General features: G+C 41.7%; 1 protein-coding gene across 2 annotated transcripts in view; it reads right to left on the bottom strand.

Moving 5' to 3' along the window:
• Positions 1-8,334: 8,334 nt before the first annotated feature.
• ZNF367 (zinc finger protein 367) overlaps positions 8,335-14,952 on the bottom strand; it is a 65,415-nt gene continuing 58,797 nt past the window's right edge. For both annotated transcript variants that reach the window (XM_069762071.1, XM_069762064.1), the window contains exons 3-5: positions 13,357-13,476; positions 10,881-11,019; positions 8,335-10,496 (exon numbers count right to left, since the gene is read on the bottom strand). In XM_069762071.1, the coding sequence (XP_069618172.1) occupies positions 10,259-10,496; positions 10,881-11,019; positions 13,357-13,476 (497 nt within the window). In that variant the 3' untranslated portion in view covers positions 8,335-10,258. The remainder of the gene's footprint in view (positions 10,497-10,880; positions 11,020-13,356; positions 13,477-14,952) is intronic.

The raw sequence follows: 14,952 nt of genomic DNA on the forward strand, positions 1-14,952 counted from the left end.
TGTGAGATCAGTTGGTTGGCTGAATGGAAAAATAAATTGGGAAGGTGTATGGGAACCATGTTCATGGTATAGAAAATTTTGGGAAATATGTAGGATTTAATGACATTTATTCTTCCCATCCAAGATAAATAGGGTAGGTCATAAGTTTTTAGATCTGCTTGAAGCCGTGTCAGGAGGGGAGTGTAATTGCATTTGTATAGGGAAGAAGGGTTAGCTGTTAAATAAATTCCAAGATATTTTAGTTTTTCTGAAGACCAATTAAAGGGGGTGCTTTCTTTTAATTCAAGAATGTCTGAGGACCTTGCTGAGATATTTAGAGCTTCGGACTTATTTGCGTTTATTTTAAAATTAGAGATCTCACCAAAGTCCGCAAACAAGGACAATAATTTCGGAAAGGATGTTTTAGGGTTGGAGGTCAAAATTAAAAGGTCGTCTGCAAAAGCAGCTACTTTGACCTCCAATTTGCCCATCTCTAGACCTTTGATCTCCTTATCCTGTCTAATCCTTTCCATTAAAGTTTCCATGACCATAATAAACAAGGAGGGTGAGAGAGGACAGCCCTGCCTGGTTCCATTAGTTATATTAAAGGGTTCAGAAAAAATACCATTTACCCCGACTTTAGCAGATGGGTCTACGTAGAGGGACATAATAGCGTCTATAAAGGCCACTGGGAAGGCAAATTTTTTTAGCGTGCAGACCATGTATCTCCAACTTATTCTGTCAAATGCTTTTTCAGCATCAGTCGACAGAATTGTCAATGGAGTCTTTGTTTTCTTTGCATATGAAATAGCGTGAAGAATTTTAGTGGAATTGTCTTTGCCTTCTCGGCCCTTCACGAACCCCACCTGGTCAGGGCAAATGACCCTGCTCAAAACACTACTCATCCTTGAAGCCAACACTTTAGCCCATAATTTCAGGTCCGTGTTGAGCAATGAGATAGGGCGGTAATTACTGCACAGGCTTTCATCTTTTCCCTCCTTTGGTATGATGGTAATGTAAGCCTCTAATGCTTGGCGAGGTGGGAGCTTCCCTTCTAAAAAGGAATTAAAAAGATTTACTAGGTGGGGAAGAAGGATATCAGAGAATTTTTTGTAATAGCCCACCGGGAAACCGTCAGGGCCAGGTGCTTTCCCATTCGGGATGGTTTTTAAAATATAATTTATTTCTTTAAGTGTGACTTTGGCCGTGAGGGCTTTACAATCTTCAGGGGAAATTGTCGGGAGGGAAAGAGGTGACAAGAAAGCTTGAATTTTAGCCTCAGCCGTTGAGCAGTTACTCATGTCTTCAGAAAGGGGCAAATTGTAAAGAGACTCATAGTATTGTCGAAAAGTCTCGGCTATCTCTTTTGAGTCTACTACCCTCTTGTTTGCCTTCGTGAGAATACTTTTTATAAATTTTCTCTCTTTTTGTTTCTTTAAAAGTTGTGTGGTAAGTTTTCCACTTTTATTGCCGTGCAAGTAAAAACGGTGTTTGCAATACATAAATAATTTGGCCGAATTCACGTTTAGTAAATCTTTAAGTTTGCTACGAAGGAGACTAAGTTCTTGGTATGACTCAGGTAATTTAGAGCTTTTATGTGCGCGTTCTGCGATAGATATTTGGTGAAGGAGGGATTGGATTTCCTTTTCTCTCTGTTTTTTAATGTATGAGCTGAGTGAAATGAACTCTCCTCTGAGGACGGCTTTGTGCGTTTCCCAAATATTGGGAGTAAGGTATCCCTTATTTATATTTTCCAGAAAGAATTGAGAGATGATAGATTTAAGCTTATTTACATGTTTTGGACTATCAAGCAACGATTCATTAAGTCTCCATGTCATAGTGGGTCTGGGTAATGTTGTTATAAGAACTTCAATGAAGACAGGAGCATGATCTGACAAGGTGATTGCGCCAATTTTAGAAGATTTTATTAAGTGTAAGGCTCGAGATTGTATTAAAAAGTAATCAATGCGATGATAAGAGTTGTGTGGGGCCGAAAAGAAGGTATAGTCTTTCATGGTGGGGTTGAAACTGCGCCATGAGTCTATTAGTTGTAAGGAGTTTAATTTATTTAAGAGTTTTTGTCTCAGTTTTTGCGATATGGGAGAGACGCCACTGGATGTGTCTAGAGTGGGTTGTAGTGATAGATTTAGGTCTCCCCCCACAATCAATAAACCCTCTCTAAAAAGCTGTAAAGTGTCTAACGTTTTGAGGATCCATTGCGTCTGATTTATGTTTGGGGCATATAGGTTGGCTAAAGTTATTCTCGTATTTGCTAGTAGCCCTTTTATGAATATAAATCTGCCTTCTGAGTCAGTTAGACTATCCTCGAGTGTGAATGGGAGTCCTTTTTTGAGCGCAATACTTGTCCCCTTAGAAGCGGAGGAAGAACAGCTGTTGAACCATGTGGGATAAGAGGAGAAGGACATATTTGGAGTTCTACCCAATTTAAAGTGAGTTTCTTGAAAGAAAGCTATGTGTGTTGCTTGTTTTTTAAGTACTGTGAGGATCTGGCTGCGCTTTGCTGGAGAGTTCAAACCTTTTACATTGAAGGACGCTATCATGACCGTACCCGCATCAACACGATTAACTGCCATCCACTCCTTCCTCAAAGTCCCCTGTCACACCATAGAACCTGAAAGAATAACAAAACAGGGTGATTATCAAACTATATACAAAATAGAGCTCGCTTATCGCAGGGGGGGGGTACACAAGCCCAGACATAAGCGAGGTAAGTCCAAGTGGTGACCTCTTATCTGTAGATTAATTTAAAAACAGGAATATGTGAACCTAGCTATGAAGCTAATTTAAAGGAATTGGAAAAAACCTTAATGTTGAGATAAGGGAACGTAAAACATTTAACAACGTTGAGGAATTCTTTAAGACCGGGGAGAAAAACCAAAAATACTCCATCCTCTCCCGTCATTTCCACAGAAAATGAGAACATTGACAACAGAATGGAAAAAAACAAACAAACAAGTGAAATGATACTTAAGGGCAAACCACAGTAGTGCCCTGCGCAAGAAAAAAGAACCAGATCAACACTTGTGACCCAACTCAAGTAGGGAGCATTTTAGAAGCGGTCTTCTTCGGCCTAGGGGAAGCGTTCTTTTTTTTTAACTAACCATTCCTGCGGCTTGGTCAGTTTGGGGAAGTTCCATCCTGTATCAACTGGCATCCAGGAGGGGATGTCTATCGGAGAGATGTCGAGGGTTGGCCAGGCCTCCTCAAGGTCTGCCGGAGATCGTATTGTGATTTGGCGATTGCCTACCGTGATGGCCAGACCAAAGGGGTAGAGCCACCTGTACATCAGACCGCGTGACCTCAATTCGGTTAGGAGTGGCTTGAGAACTCTCCGTTTAGCCAGAGTGGATGGGGCAAGATCCTGAAAAAGTTGTAATTGAGCACCTTCATATAAGAGATTGTCCTTTTCCCTTGCACCAGTTAGGACCGCTGCGGTGTCAAAGAAACTCAGGAGGCCACAGATGATGTCTCTCGGCGGCTCCCCCTGTTTAGGTTTGGGTTTTAAGGCATGATGAACTCTTTCTATGGTAATGGAGTCCGCTCTCTCTTTTCCCAGGAGGTCAGAGAAGATTTCTCTGGCGACTTTGTCCAGTGACTCTCGAGCAAAAGATTCAGGAACACCTCTCAGCCTGATATTTTTTCTTCTGCTGCGGTTTTCCTGGTCTTCCGCGGCAAGGAGGGCAGTGTTAAGTTGATGTTGTTGTTGAAGGAGTTGGTCGCGCAATGAAAAGATAGCGTCGGTCGCTTCCATGTTGGCTGACTCTAGAGTTTCCACTCTCTGGCCCATATGTTGTAAGTCTGCACGCAAACCAGAAATCTCTTCTAGGAGTGGCTGAATGCTTTGTGCAAGTAATTTTTTCATAAAGGCTCTAGAGATTGGGGCTGAGTCCTCTAATGTGGATTCGCAGTCAGAGCCCTCACCACTTGAATCTGAGTCTTCCAAGATGTCTGGAGAGATGTGTCTCTTAGATGTTTTTTTTGAGGGAGTCTGAGGCATCTCTGTTCCTTTTTTAAGATATTTTTCCAAATTTCCATGTGTTTTACAAGTCTGAGTATCAGCAAGAGATTTAGCTGGAATTTTATCACGCTCTTTGTTTGTTTTACCCATAATAAAGCTTCTGAAGGCGTGATGTGCACTGGTCACCACTTGAACATTCAAATGAAAGGTGTTAGAACATTGTTAGAGAGCAATTTTCTGCTGTTTGAGCTTGAGTTTACGCTTTGTGACTATCCTGTTTCTTCTCGGAAAAATAGAGAGCAAAGATAAGAAAAAACTAAATAGAACTATGAAAATAAAAAATAAAAACTTATTAAAAATAAGTAAAAGTTTGGTTGGAGCAGTAGTTCCTATTTATCGCCAGAAGATGTCAGTAAAGTACTATAGCTGTATCTTGCTAGTCCTCTGTATGTTGGTATGAATGAGTTGCAAGAGGATTGTGGAAGATTTTATGTGAGTACTGCGGCTTTGTCCCACTAGTTCTCTGTCTTTTGATATGAGTAGGTTGCAGAATTATAATAAATTTTATGCTTTATAAATCAAAAAACAAGTTGCTTCCTAGTCGATTTGGGGATGTGAGAGCTCAAGATATTCAGCACCCCAGTGGAGAGGAGGGGCAGGAGGGATCCCCAGCTCAAAGAACAGCGACTTCACAATCTGCCACAGCGCCTATCACCACAGGGGGTTAACACCACCTCCAGTTATATTCTCCGGTGTGCCAAGGAGCTCTGGGGGTGCAGCAGGTTTATAGTTAATGAGATGTACGCTGTCCTATTGTAAGCATCTGATGTCCCTGGATATGGGGCAGCAGGAGGGAGCAGGAGATGAGCCCCCGCGGGGAGGGAGATAGCTTAGAGCAGGCTGCCACTTCCCACCGCTAGCAAATGCAGAGCTTCCTCACCGTGTCAGAGACGGCTCCAAGATGGCGCTGACGTGAAAACTTCCCGCGCTTCTTCAGGGGCACCGACGCCGGCAATCACCGCCGGGACAGAGGGACCGCCGGCTGCACTGCGCTCCCCCCTCCCGCGTCCTCGCGTCCAGAGGTCGGGCGCGAGAGCCAAGAGAGGATGCAAGCACGGACTCCGCAGGCCCCCAGTCACAGGCCGCAGCAGCGGGAGGCGGGTAAGTATGAGCGCCGGGTCGAGGGGGTGGGAGCAGCGCTCAGCAGCGGTACCTTCGTGAGGCAGACCCCTCCGGTGCAGGTCGGAACTAAAGGTGGCTCCGTGTCACTTCGCCGTCTGTTCCTCCCCGCCAGATTGCGGCAGGGCCGTGGTGGTCTCGGCGGCCGGGGGGGGGGGGGGAGGAGCGATGGGGCCACAGGGCACACTTCTCCCTCAGCCTTCCTACCTTCTCCCGGCACCGCAACTCAGTCCTCCCGTCTCTGTCTGGCACTCTTAGACTCTCAAGTAAGCGAGGACTCCAGATGTATGGGGAGGTGGAGAAACTCCCGCTGCAGAGAATCAGCCAGTTCACCTCACTGGGCGCAACACTCCAGCAGGCCTCAGGCCCACGTGCAGGCCTCGGTGCCTAATCTCGATATATGGCCAGTGTGTAGAATAAAAGGGGTGAAAAAGTCTCCTAGGCCAGTGAGGAGCTGAATAAAGTTCTTAAATCCGGTAGATGGATTGTTAAAAAGTGCGGATTTAACTAGATAAGAACAGCCAGCAGAGGAGCTTAATGGAAGCACGTCCTGCTCCCTCAGCTGCTGGCCACGCCCCTCGTTTCCCAGGATTTTTTAAGTGGGCATTCAATTTTCCTATCCAAAGGATCTTTTAACTGGGAGTCTTCAAACGGCAGGGCAGTCTTTTTTGCCACCTTGGCCACCTGAACATCTATTTTTGGGATATTACATTTATTTAAGTCTTCATCCAGAGGAAACCTGTGTTTGAAGTCTGATGGGGTGGTTAGTCTTTTTTCTGGAAGTTCCCATTCCTGATTGATCATATGAATGATACTCTTATGTACGGGAAACCCAGTCTGTTTATCAGTATGTATGCCGAATATCTCATCCTGTATAGTCTGAGGAACGGGTTCCTCTTTTAACCCCATAGTATTCCGCACCGCGGACACCAATCCTTCAATATGAGTCGAAGAAAAAAGGTATTTTCTGATTTCAGGAGTTTTATGAGGTAGGACATCTTCCCATTTAACTGAAGATGATGCATATGAGCCGTCAGATTCTGAGTCAGAGTATTCCTGGATTTTAATTTTCTTAGGAAGAGATGGACCAGGTGAGGGTGGTGGTGGCGGGGCAAACGTGGCTAAAGAGGTTTGAACCTCTTGTCTAACCAAAGAACGCATCTCTTCAATTAGTGAAGGATGTTCAGCCCAGATTATTTTGTCCGTACAAGGTTGGCATCATTTTTTCTCCCATTTTAAGGGCAACTTTTCATTACATGTAGCACATTTGCGTTTAGTGGTGGATCTATAGACAGGCTTGTCTCCCTGAAACGAGAGGGGGAGAAGTATGAGTAAGTATTCTAAGACCCACCCTTAAATGGCACCCGTCCCTGCCACACTTACTGGGGCTTGGGGAGCGCTTGTCTCTGAAGCTGCAGGGCAAGACGTATTCTCCATCTGAGCAGGCTTACCTGAGAGAAGTCTTCTGCAGCTTTATATAGAAAATAAACGCTGCCCCAACGCCTCGCAATTAGCCATCCCCTCCCCCTCGGCAGTCCCAGGCAGGTGTGCGAGGATGCAGCGTGCCTCACATGCCATTCAGAGGTCCGGAATCCCGGAAGTTACAATGCCCCTGTACAGGAACACCCGACCCCGAAGTGAAGCGCAGAAGCACCACATGACTTCCGGGTCGCCGAACAGGAGGGGGAGATGCCAGAGAGGCCTCCGGGAGGGAATCACTGGTCCACTTTACCCCCGCAAGGGGACGCAGGAAGACCAGGATAGCGGTCACAGAATCCAAAGCAGACGGGAGCAGAAAGCGGAGGAGGAAGCATAGGGCCCAACCACCACTGCCCGGCACAAGTTGACAGGTACTACCGCCAGAGCCGGCCACGCAGCATACTAGGAACCTCTCCATGCCCCATGGGGAACAGGAAAGACACTGGTTAATGGGAGGTGGGAGGAGCTTTTAACCTATTGTGCTTCCTGTCCCCCATTAGGATATGGAGACAACCTCCTGGGCTTTCGTGGAAGGCAACTAGAGAAACCAGCAATTCATGAATTTCTTTTAGGTGAGGCGTTTACACCATTCCGCCTGTGGTAAAATTGATAAAGCAGTTTTATTCTTCGGGTCAGTACAATTACAGTGATACCTCATTTATATCATTTTTTAATGCTTTGGCACTTTAATACAATAAAAACTTTTATATAAAAAAAATTGTTTTTGCATCGCTTTATTCTGAGAGCTACAACTTATTTTTTCGCTGATGGCACTGTATGGCAGCTCGTTTTTTGCGGGACAAGATGATGTTTTCAGCGGTACCATGTTTATTTATATCTGTCTTGTTGATCGCGTGTTATTCCACTTTTTGTTCGGCAGTATGATAAAAGCATTGGTCTTTTGCTTTGTTTTGTTTTACGGCGTTCACTGAAGGGGTTAACTAGTGGGAGTTTGATAGGTCGGGTTGTTACGGACGCGTGGATACCAAATATATGTACTATTGTGTTTTTTTATTTACATAAACAAATGTATTTATTGGAATATTTTTTTTCTATATTTAGGAATTTAAAAAAAATATATGTTTACACAGTATAATATATACATATTTTTTTTACGTTTTCCCAGGGTGGGACATCACTGTATAAAGTTGCATTTTGCACAGCGATCTGACAGGCAGTGAGGGAGGCTTCCCGCTGCCTGAAGCTATCTCCCTGCAGGGAGGAGACCCTCGGAACACCGCATTGTTCTGAGGGTCTCAGGGAAGCATGCAGGTAGCCCCCTCCCTGCGCGATGCTTCTCTATGCCACTGGAAAGCTGTGATCTTGTTTGATCGCAGTTTCTCGGAGGATAACGTGCCGGGATCTGTCCGTGACAGCACATAGTGCCGCGTGTCAGTTGTGATAATCAGCTGACACCTGGCCACGATCGGCCACGCTCCCTCCGGGAGCGAGACCGATCGCGTATGAAGTACTATACCGTCGATGGTCTTACGGGCCGAGGTCACCTCGACGGTATAGTACGTCTGATGTCAGAAAGAGGTTAAAATGTAGTTAAAAAAAAAAAAAAAAGTTCAAAAGGCAACACTGAGTGTTTTATATTCTTAAGCATTACACTGATCATATGAATTAGAACACAATTAAAGAAGTCCACAAACTACCGTACTTAGCATTTTACAGTTTATTCAAAGCATTGAATACACTATTGCTTAAAAAAAAAAAAAAAAAAAAAAAAACTCATGTCAAACTAGCAACTTGCCAATAAGTGGGACAAGACAAATTACATTAATGTAATCAATATGATTTTGGGAATAAGTGCATTGTAATTTCATATTATAGCTTCTAGCTGGAAGAATGTTTCACCAAAGCAGCGCTGAGGAAGAAGGAAAAAAAAACAAAAAACAAAAAAAACAAAACCTAACAAATATCCAAAAACAAAAAATGAAAACATTTATGTAACTAAAATATTCAAAATACTGATTTCAATTGCTCCAGACCCAATGCTTAAAAACTTTAAAATGACAATTTTACAGGCACCTTAAAAGATATTGTCAGTTACACAAGTGTTGGCTGAGAACCAAGGGAGGAAAGAATTGTAAAAAAATAAATAAACCCTTTTATTCTTAAAGTAAAAATATTTAGGAATAACGGCACGCAATACAAAGTTGGACAAAAGGAGACAATTACTGTGTTGGTGACTAGAATAAGAACTTTACTTACGTCAATTATACTGCGCAAGTCATCTCTAAAATATTTTACAGCAAACATTCTTGTAATTAGCCAATACATTTATTGGTTATTTTTTCTGCAGAATTATTTTTAAACACATCTTAAAGCATTAAAGTGGCTTTTAGGTAATATGCAAACAGCAACATAGCCTTGGCAGTTCGTAAAAATATATATGTATTTCAAAAGAAAACTAAAAGCTGAATATTAAGTTTTAGTGTTTGCAGGTCATCTAAAAATAGTTTACTACAATTCAATACCAGCACGTCAAAACCCACCCCATCTTAATAAAACAAGTGCCTTCATACATCAGTGTCCATTTCATGGGCAACTTTCTATTTTACAAGCTTATCTTGTATGTCCGATAGACAAATGAGAAAAAAAACAAAACAAAACAAAACAAAAAAAAAAAAAAACGAACAATAGCCTCAGTTTACTTCTACTGAGAGAAGAATGTGTTTCTATTAGATAGACGATTACAATGAAAGGTAAAACCTTACATTTTAGAAAGCTAAAAAGGGAAAGGGGGGGGGGGGGGGGGAGAGTGAGGGTGTCATTTTCTGGGTGTATATATTAATTGCCTATCCTTGGGAGAGGCAGTTAGTTGATGAAGGTCCAATTCCATATCACGGTTGAAACCAAAAAACTTTACAAGAGAACCAGTCACGAGGTCGAAAGCTGCCAGATTTTGTCTTTATTTAATTCCCACTGGCCCAATGAATTTAAAAAAATAAATAAAAATTAAAAAAAAAAAAAAAAAAAAAAAGTCAGCCCATATGGTTCCATGAGATTTGACCTTTATATTCAGACCAAATTTTAATGATCTTTACAACAGGGTGATGCATACAGAATAACAATGCAGAGTAGCCCAACCAGGCCCGTGCAGATACTGTGAGCAAAACCCCCCCTTGGAAAAGGCCATAAAAATTAGCCAATATCACTTGAACTGTATGGTGGATTTAAAATAAAAACAAAACACACACAATGCTCAGGAGAGCAGCAGTAATAAAATAAGAGCAAAAACTGACCACTTAACCTGATGACAGGTCCTCAATAAGCTTGTAAAATCCAGCCTTTTCACACAGATGCAGAAACCATCCTTGCTTTTTTTTTATCCTGTTTTGTATTTACAAAATATTATTCATATAAAAAAAAAAAAACACTTTACAACTATCTTTACCATAAAAAGTGCAATTCTCTCACTTCCATAGTTAGGAAGCAACGACATTCTTCATAAAATTCTACAGGATAGCAGCCTATGTTAAGCAAATAAGGTGCTTAGCTTATTACCCAGAGCTGTATGTCATAACCTTTAGTTTCAGCTAGAAGAGGCACATACGGAGAAGTATTCCCCTTGTAGAGAGAAATAAGGCATTAAAATACTGCCAGGGCTGGACATTTTGTACGCATTAATAGGATTTACTGGCGCAACTGTGCACTAGCCAAATTGGCTAGTTCAATCAGAGCCAGGGCGCCATGCATGCGTTCTCGCTGCTCCTGAAGACGGCGACGAGCAGCAGAATGGGGGGCACTCTTTTCATCTTCCTCATCTTCATCAGACTGAAGATATTCTAAAGGGTCCTGTTGCTCCTGGTCTGCTTTCTGAAGAGACTTCATCTTTAATGTAGGAGGCAGCTGTTCTTGTCTGTCCCAGTGTCTGCAGATTAAACATCACAAATTATACTAAGAAACCAAAACAGTGAAGACGATGATTTACTTGCAATGAGCCATGATACTCTCAGTTTGGGAGGGGAGGAGAAAAAAAAAAAAAAAAAGAGAAAGGGAAAAAAAATGGACATGCTGGCATTAAATGTTACTGCATTTTTACTATTGTTAAAATATGAAACACCTTGTACTAGTTTTAAAAACCACTTATACAGAAAAGAAACTCCAAATAAAACAAAAACTGTTTGGATGTTTTATATTGTGAATTATAAAGACTGGGAAATAAACAGAGAACAAGCAACTGAAAGCTTGGACCACAAAATACTAATATTCTAGGAGAAAAAAAAAATTATATATCTCAAACATCAGAGCTCACTTTTCTAGCCACTCTGCTGTGTCTTTGTTATTAGCGACTTGATTCTTGCTTCCTTTGTTGCTTGGTTCTTCTCGTCTAAGTCTTGCATATGGATGCTTGGAACAATGACGATTTGCATGAGTAAATCTGCTCATACAACCTGTTAAGAAAGGAAAGATTTAAAAAAATAAAAAAAATAAAAAAAAAAACTTCCTGTGTATTTGTAACCACCACATTGCATAACACATTCATGCCCAATTCTCTGCCATACCCTCACATCTTGCCTTTTTGAAGGTCATCTATATGCAATGGACAAAGCGACATTCATTGTATGAAGATCGCCTATAGTCTGAAGTATCATCATTCACTGAAATTCTCAGCAGAATCAATGAACATTGCACCAGAGTATCATCACTAATTTTAAATACCTTCAGAAATTTCTAACTTACCGTTTATACTCGAGTATAAGCGGAGATTTTCAGCTTTTTTTTTTTTTTTTTTTAAGGCTGAAAGTGCCCCTCTCGGCTTATACTCGATTCATTGTCGGCGGGGAAGGGGGAGCGGCAGCTGTCACATCATACTCACCTGCTCCCGGCACGTCTCTGCACGTCCCTGCTTCTCCAGCACCGGCAGCTCTTCCTGTGTTCAGCGGTCATGTGGTACCGCTCATTAAAGTAATGAATATGGACATGACTCCACTCCCATAGGGGTGGAGCTGCATATTCATTACTTTAATGAGTGGTACCAGTGACCGCTGAACACAGGAACAAGCTGCCGGCGTTAGAGACCATCGGATAAGCAGAGACCGCGCCGGGAGGGTGAGCCATGCGATATTCACCTGTCCCACATTCCACCATCGCTGTGTCTTCCACGTCCTCTGGCTGGGACATTCAGGTCAGAGGGCGCGATGACGTGTTTAGTGTGCGCGCCACCCTCTGCCTAAACAGTCGCAGAGAGACGGAAGATAGCGCGCGGTGGTGGAACGGGGACAGGTGAATATCGCAAGTGCCGGTGTCCCCGCCTGCTCAGAACAAGAGGTGAATATATCTTTTTTTTATCGCATTATATGGGGCAAATGTTTCTATGCAGCATCTTATGGGACCATAATCAACCTTTGTGCAGCATATGGGGTAAATGTTTCTATGGAGCATCTTATGGGGGCCATCATGAACTGTATGGAGCATTATATGGGGCTCCTGATTCAATATGGATATTCAAAAACATTTAACCTACTGATGTCTCAATTAATTTTACTTTTATTGGTATCTATTTTTACTTTTGACATTTACTGGTAGCTGCTGCATTTTCCACCCTAGGCTTATAATCGAGTCATTAAGTTTTCCCAGTTTTTTGTAGCAAAATTAGGAGTCTCCGCTTATGCTCAAGTATATACAGATGGGATGAATGGCTCGAGTTACCTTATAATCATTTTAATTTGGAAATGTATTAATATTATGATTAAAAACTGTTTCCCATCCTTGACTTTTATTTTTTATTTCATTACAAAACTAGGTTTTTGTTAGTTTTGTAACCTTCAATATAAATAACAAGCAAGTCAAGATACCACATTCATGAGGCATCAAGCGACAGGCAGACAATTGCTGATATCGGCACAGAAAAACACTTTTCATGACTGCTGCGAAAGCCCACATGGTTGGAAACTGACGACACAGCAGAACATGGAACAGAATGAGGCCATCTGACTTCTGGAGCATAGCTTTTACATAGCCCCAGACATGCCGAAATAGTATAAAACTCCCCAAGTGACTCCATTTTAGAATTGTAATGCCAAGCTCTAGTTTAAGCACACTGTGGGGCTCAGCAGGAAAGGAGAGGGGCACTGACGGGTGTATTGGAATTTGGGAGCTCAGATTTTGCTGGATTAGTTTCTGGGTGCCAATCTGTTTTCCAGGGTCTTTGTCCTATTAGCAACGTGGAAACCCCCTACATTTCCATTGACAGTTGTTTTCTTATGGGATAAGTTTATGCTTTTATCAGTAACATTTTGAGGTACATAACATTTTGTGATTGCCTTCAGCATAAGGGTGGGATAAAATGTATCCTGTGTTCTACACTGAGCACTTACATTTAGATTTCCATCTAAAGCCACAAAAAACACGATTGAGGCTAAAACCCTTGACTGAACCACTCAATGAGGCGAGTGGAGTCACTTTGGACTGTGTCATCTGTTCTGATGGTGTCCCATCTTTTTAGGCGTCCACAATAACGCGGTTGATCAAACGATTTTGTGGTAGATGCCTAAAATGGTGGGAGACTGCTAGTACAGAAGACAAACAGAGACCAAAGTGAAACAACCATCTCCATTATGTTGAACGGCTCCATTGGGGGGGTTTGCGCCGAATCACTTTTTTGGGAGATTTTGATGAAAACCTCCAAGAAGAAAGGCAAGCAAAACTTCCCCTTGTTGTGTGGGCCAGTAGTAACTCCACTATCCTGCCTCTAGCCATAATAGATAGGCATGATATCTTACACTTACCATTTTCTGAACAAACAAATGGCTTTTCTCCTGTGTGAAGGCGCTGGTGAGTCTTCAGTTGTCCGCTCTGTACAAAAGCTTTCCCACACTCCGGGTAGTCACAAAGGTAAGGCCGCTCACCTTAAAGCAATGGAAAAGCAATAAATACTATGTTCAGGCTACTTTATTGGCAAGTTCACATGTTCCTGGTTTGGGAAGGTTAGAAACCTTCAGTGTAATACAGTACTATCTAAATTAATGCGATTGCAATGAATCTCATCTACGCGTCGTCTAAAATTTCTGCATGGAAATTGACCTGTGGTGTGGATATTAATGTCTGCAGCATGTCAATTCTGTGGGTGGAATTATCGTAGTTGTAAATTTTCACATTACCAGCATGCAAACACAAATTTTGATCTATTTATGCTGGAAAAAAAAATATAATAAATAAATCAGAACCAAATGGGTGACTTGTCTATATAAATAAAAAGTTGCTGCATAACAAACATTATTTTACAAATAGGCATGCCAGCGACAAATATAAGTCTTCAGTGTACATTTATCAATCTTTGTATTGTATATTAAGGCCATATGGCTTTAACCCCTTCATGACATGCCTGTACTAGCACGTCGCATGTCGTGTCTCCCCCTTTGATGTGGGCTCCAGTGCTGAGCCCACATCAAAGTCACGACATGTCAGCTGTTTTGTACAGCTGATATGTGCGTGCAATAGCGGCAGGTGGAATCGCGATCCACCTGCTGCTATTAACCAGTTAAATGCCGCTGTCAAACGCTGACAGCTGCATTTAACTACAGCTTCCAGCATCGCCGACCCAGTCACATGATCGGGGGTCAGCGATGCGTCCTTGAGACCTCTATGGTTACTGATGCCGGCCTGCTGTGAGCGCCACCCTGTGGTCGGCGCTCATAGCAAGCCGGCAATTCACCTACATAGGAGCGATCTGATGATCGCTACTATGTAGCAGAGCCGATCAGGCTATGCTAACTTCTAGCCTCCCATGGAGGCTATTGAAGCATGGCAAAAAGTTTAAAAAAAAAAAAGTTTTAAAAAATATGAAAATTAAAAAAAATATATACGAGATATATATATATATATATATATATATATATATATATATATATATATATATATATATATATATATATATATATATACACACCGTATACCTATATATATACATACATACACACATACATATGTATACACACACATATATATATATATATATATATATATATATATATATATATATATATATATATATATATATATATATATATATATATATATATATATATATATATATACATACACACAGGTATACGGTGTGTGTGTATATATCACACCGTATGCATACTGTATATCCAAAATGGCAACCTCTGGCTCCAATACTTCAGAGACCTCTATAAAGACATTCCAAAGGAAGGACTAAGCCAAGAACAGGAAAACATAATGGCGAAACTAAAAGCAATGGAGGAAAAAATCAAAAACTTCCAAAACCCAGTGGATACACCTATAACACTACAGGAAGTAACAGAGACTCTCCTCCATAAGATGTAGAAAAGCCGGTGGCCTAGATGGAATCCTACCAGAAA

This window comes from Ranitomeya imitator, chromosome 1 (assembly GCF_032444005.1).
Source record: "Ranitomeya imitator isolate aRanImi1 chromosome 1, aRanImi1.pri, whole genome shotgun sequence".
Classification (NCBI taxonomy): domain Eukaryota; kingdom Metazoa; phylum Chordata; class Amphibia; order Anura; family Dendrobatidae; genus Ranitomeya; species Ranitomeya imitator.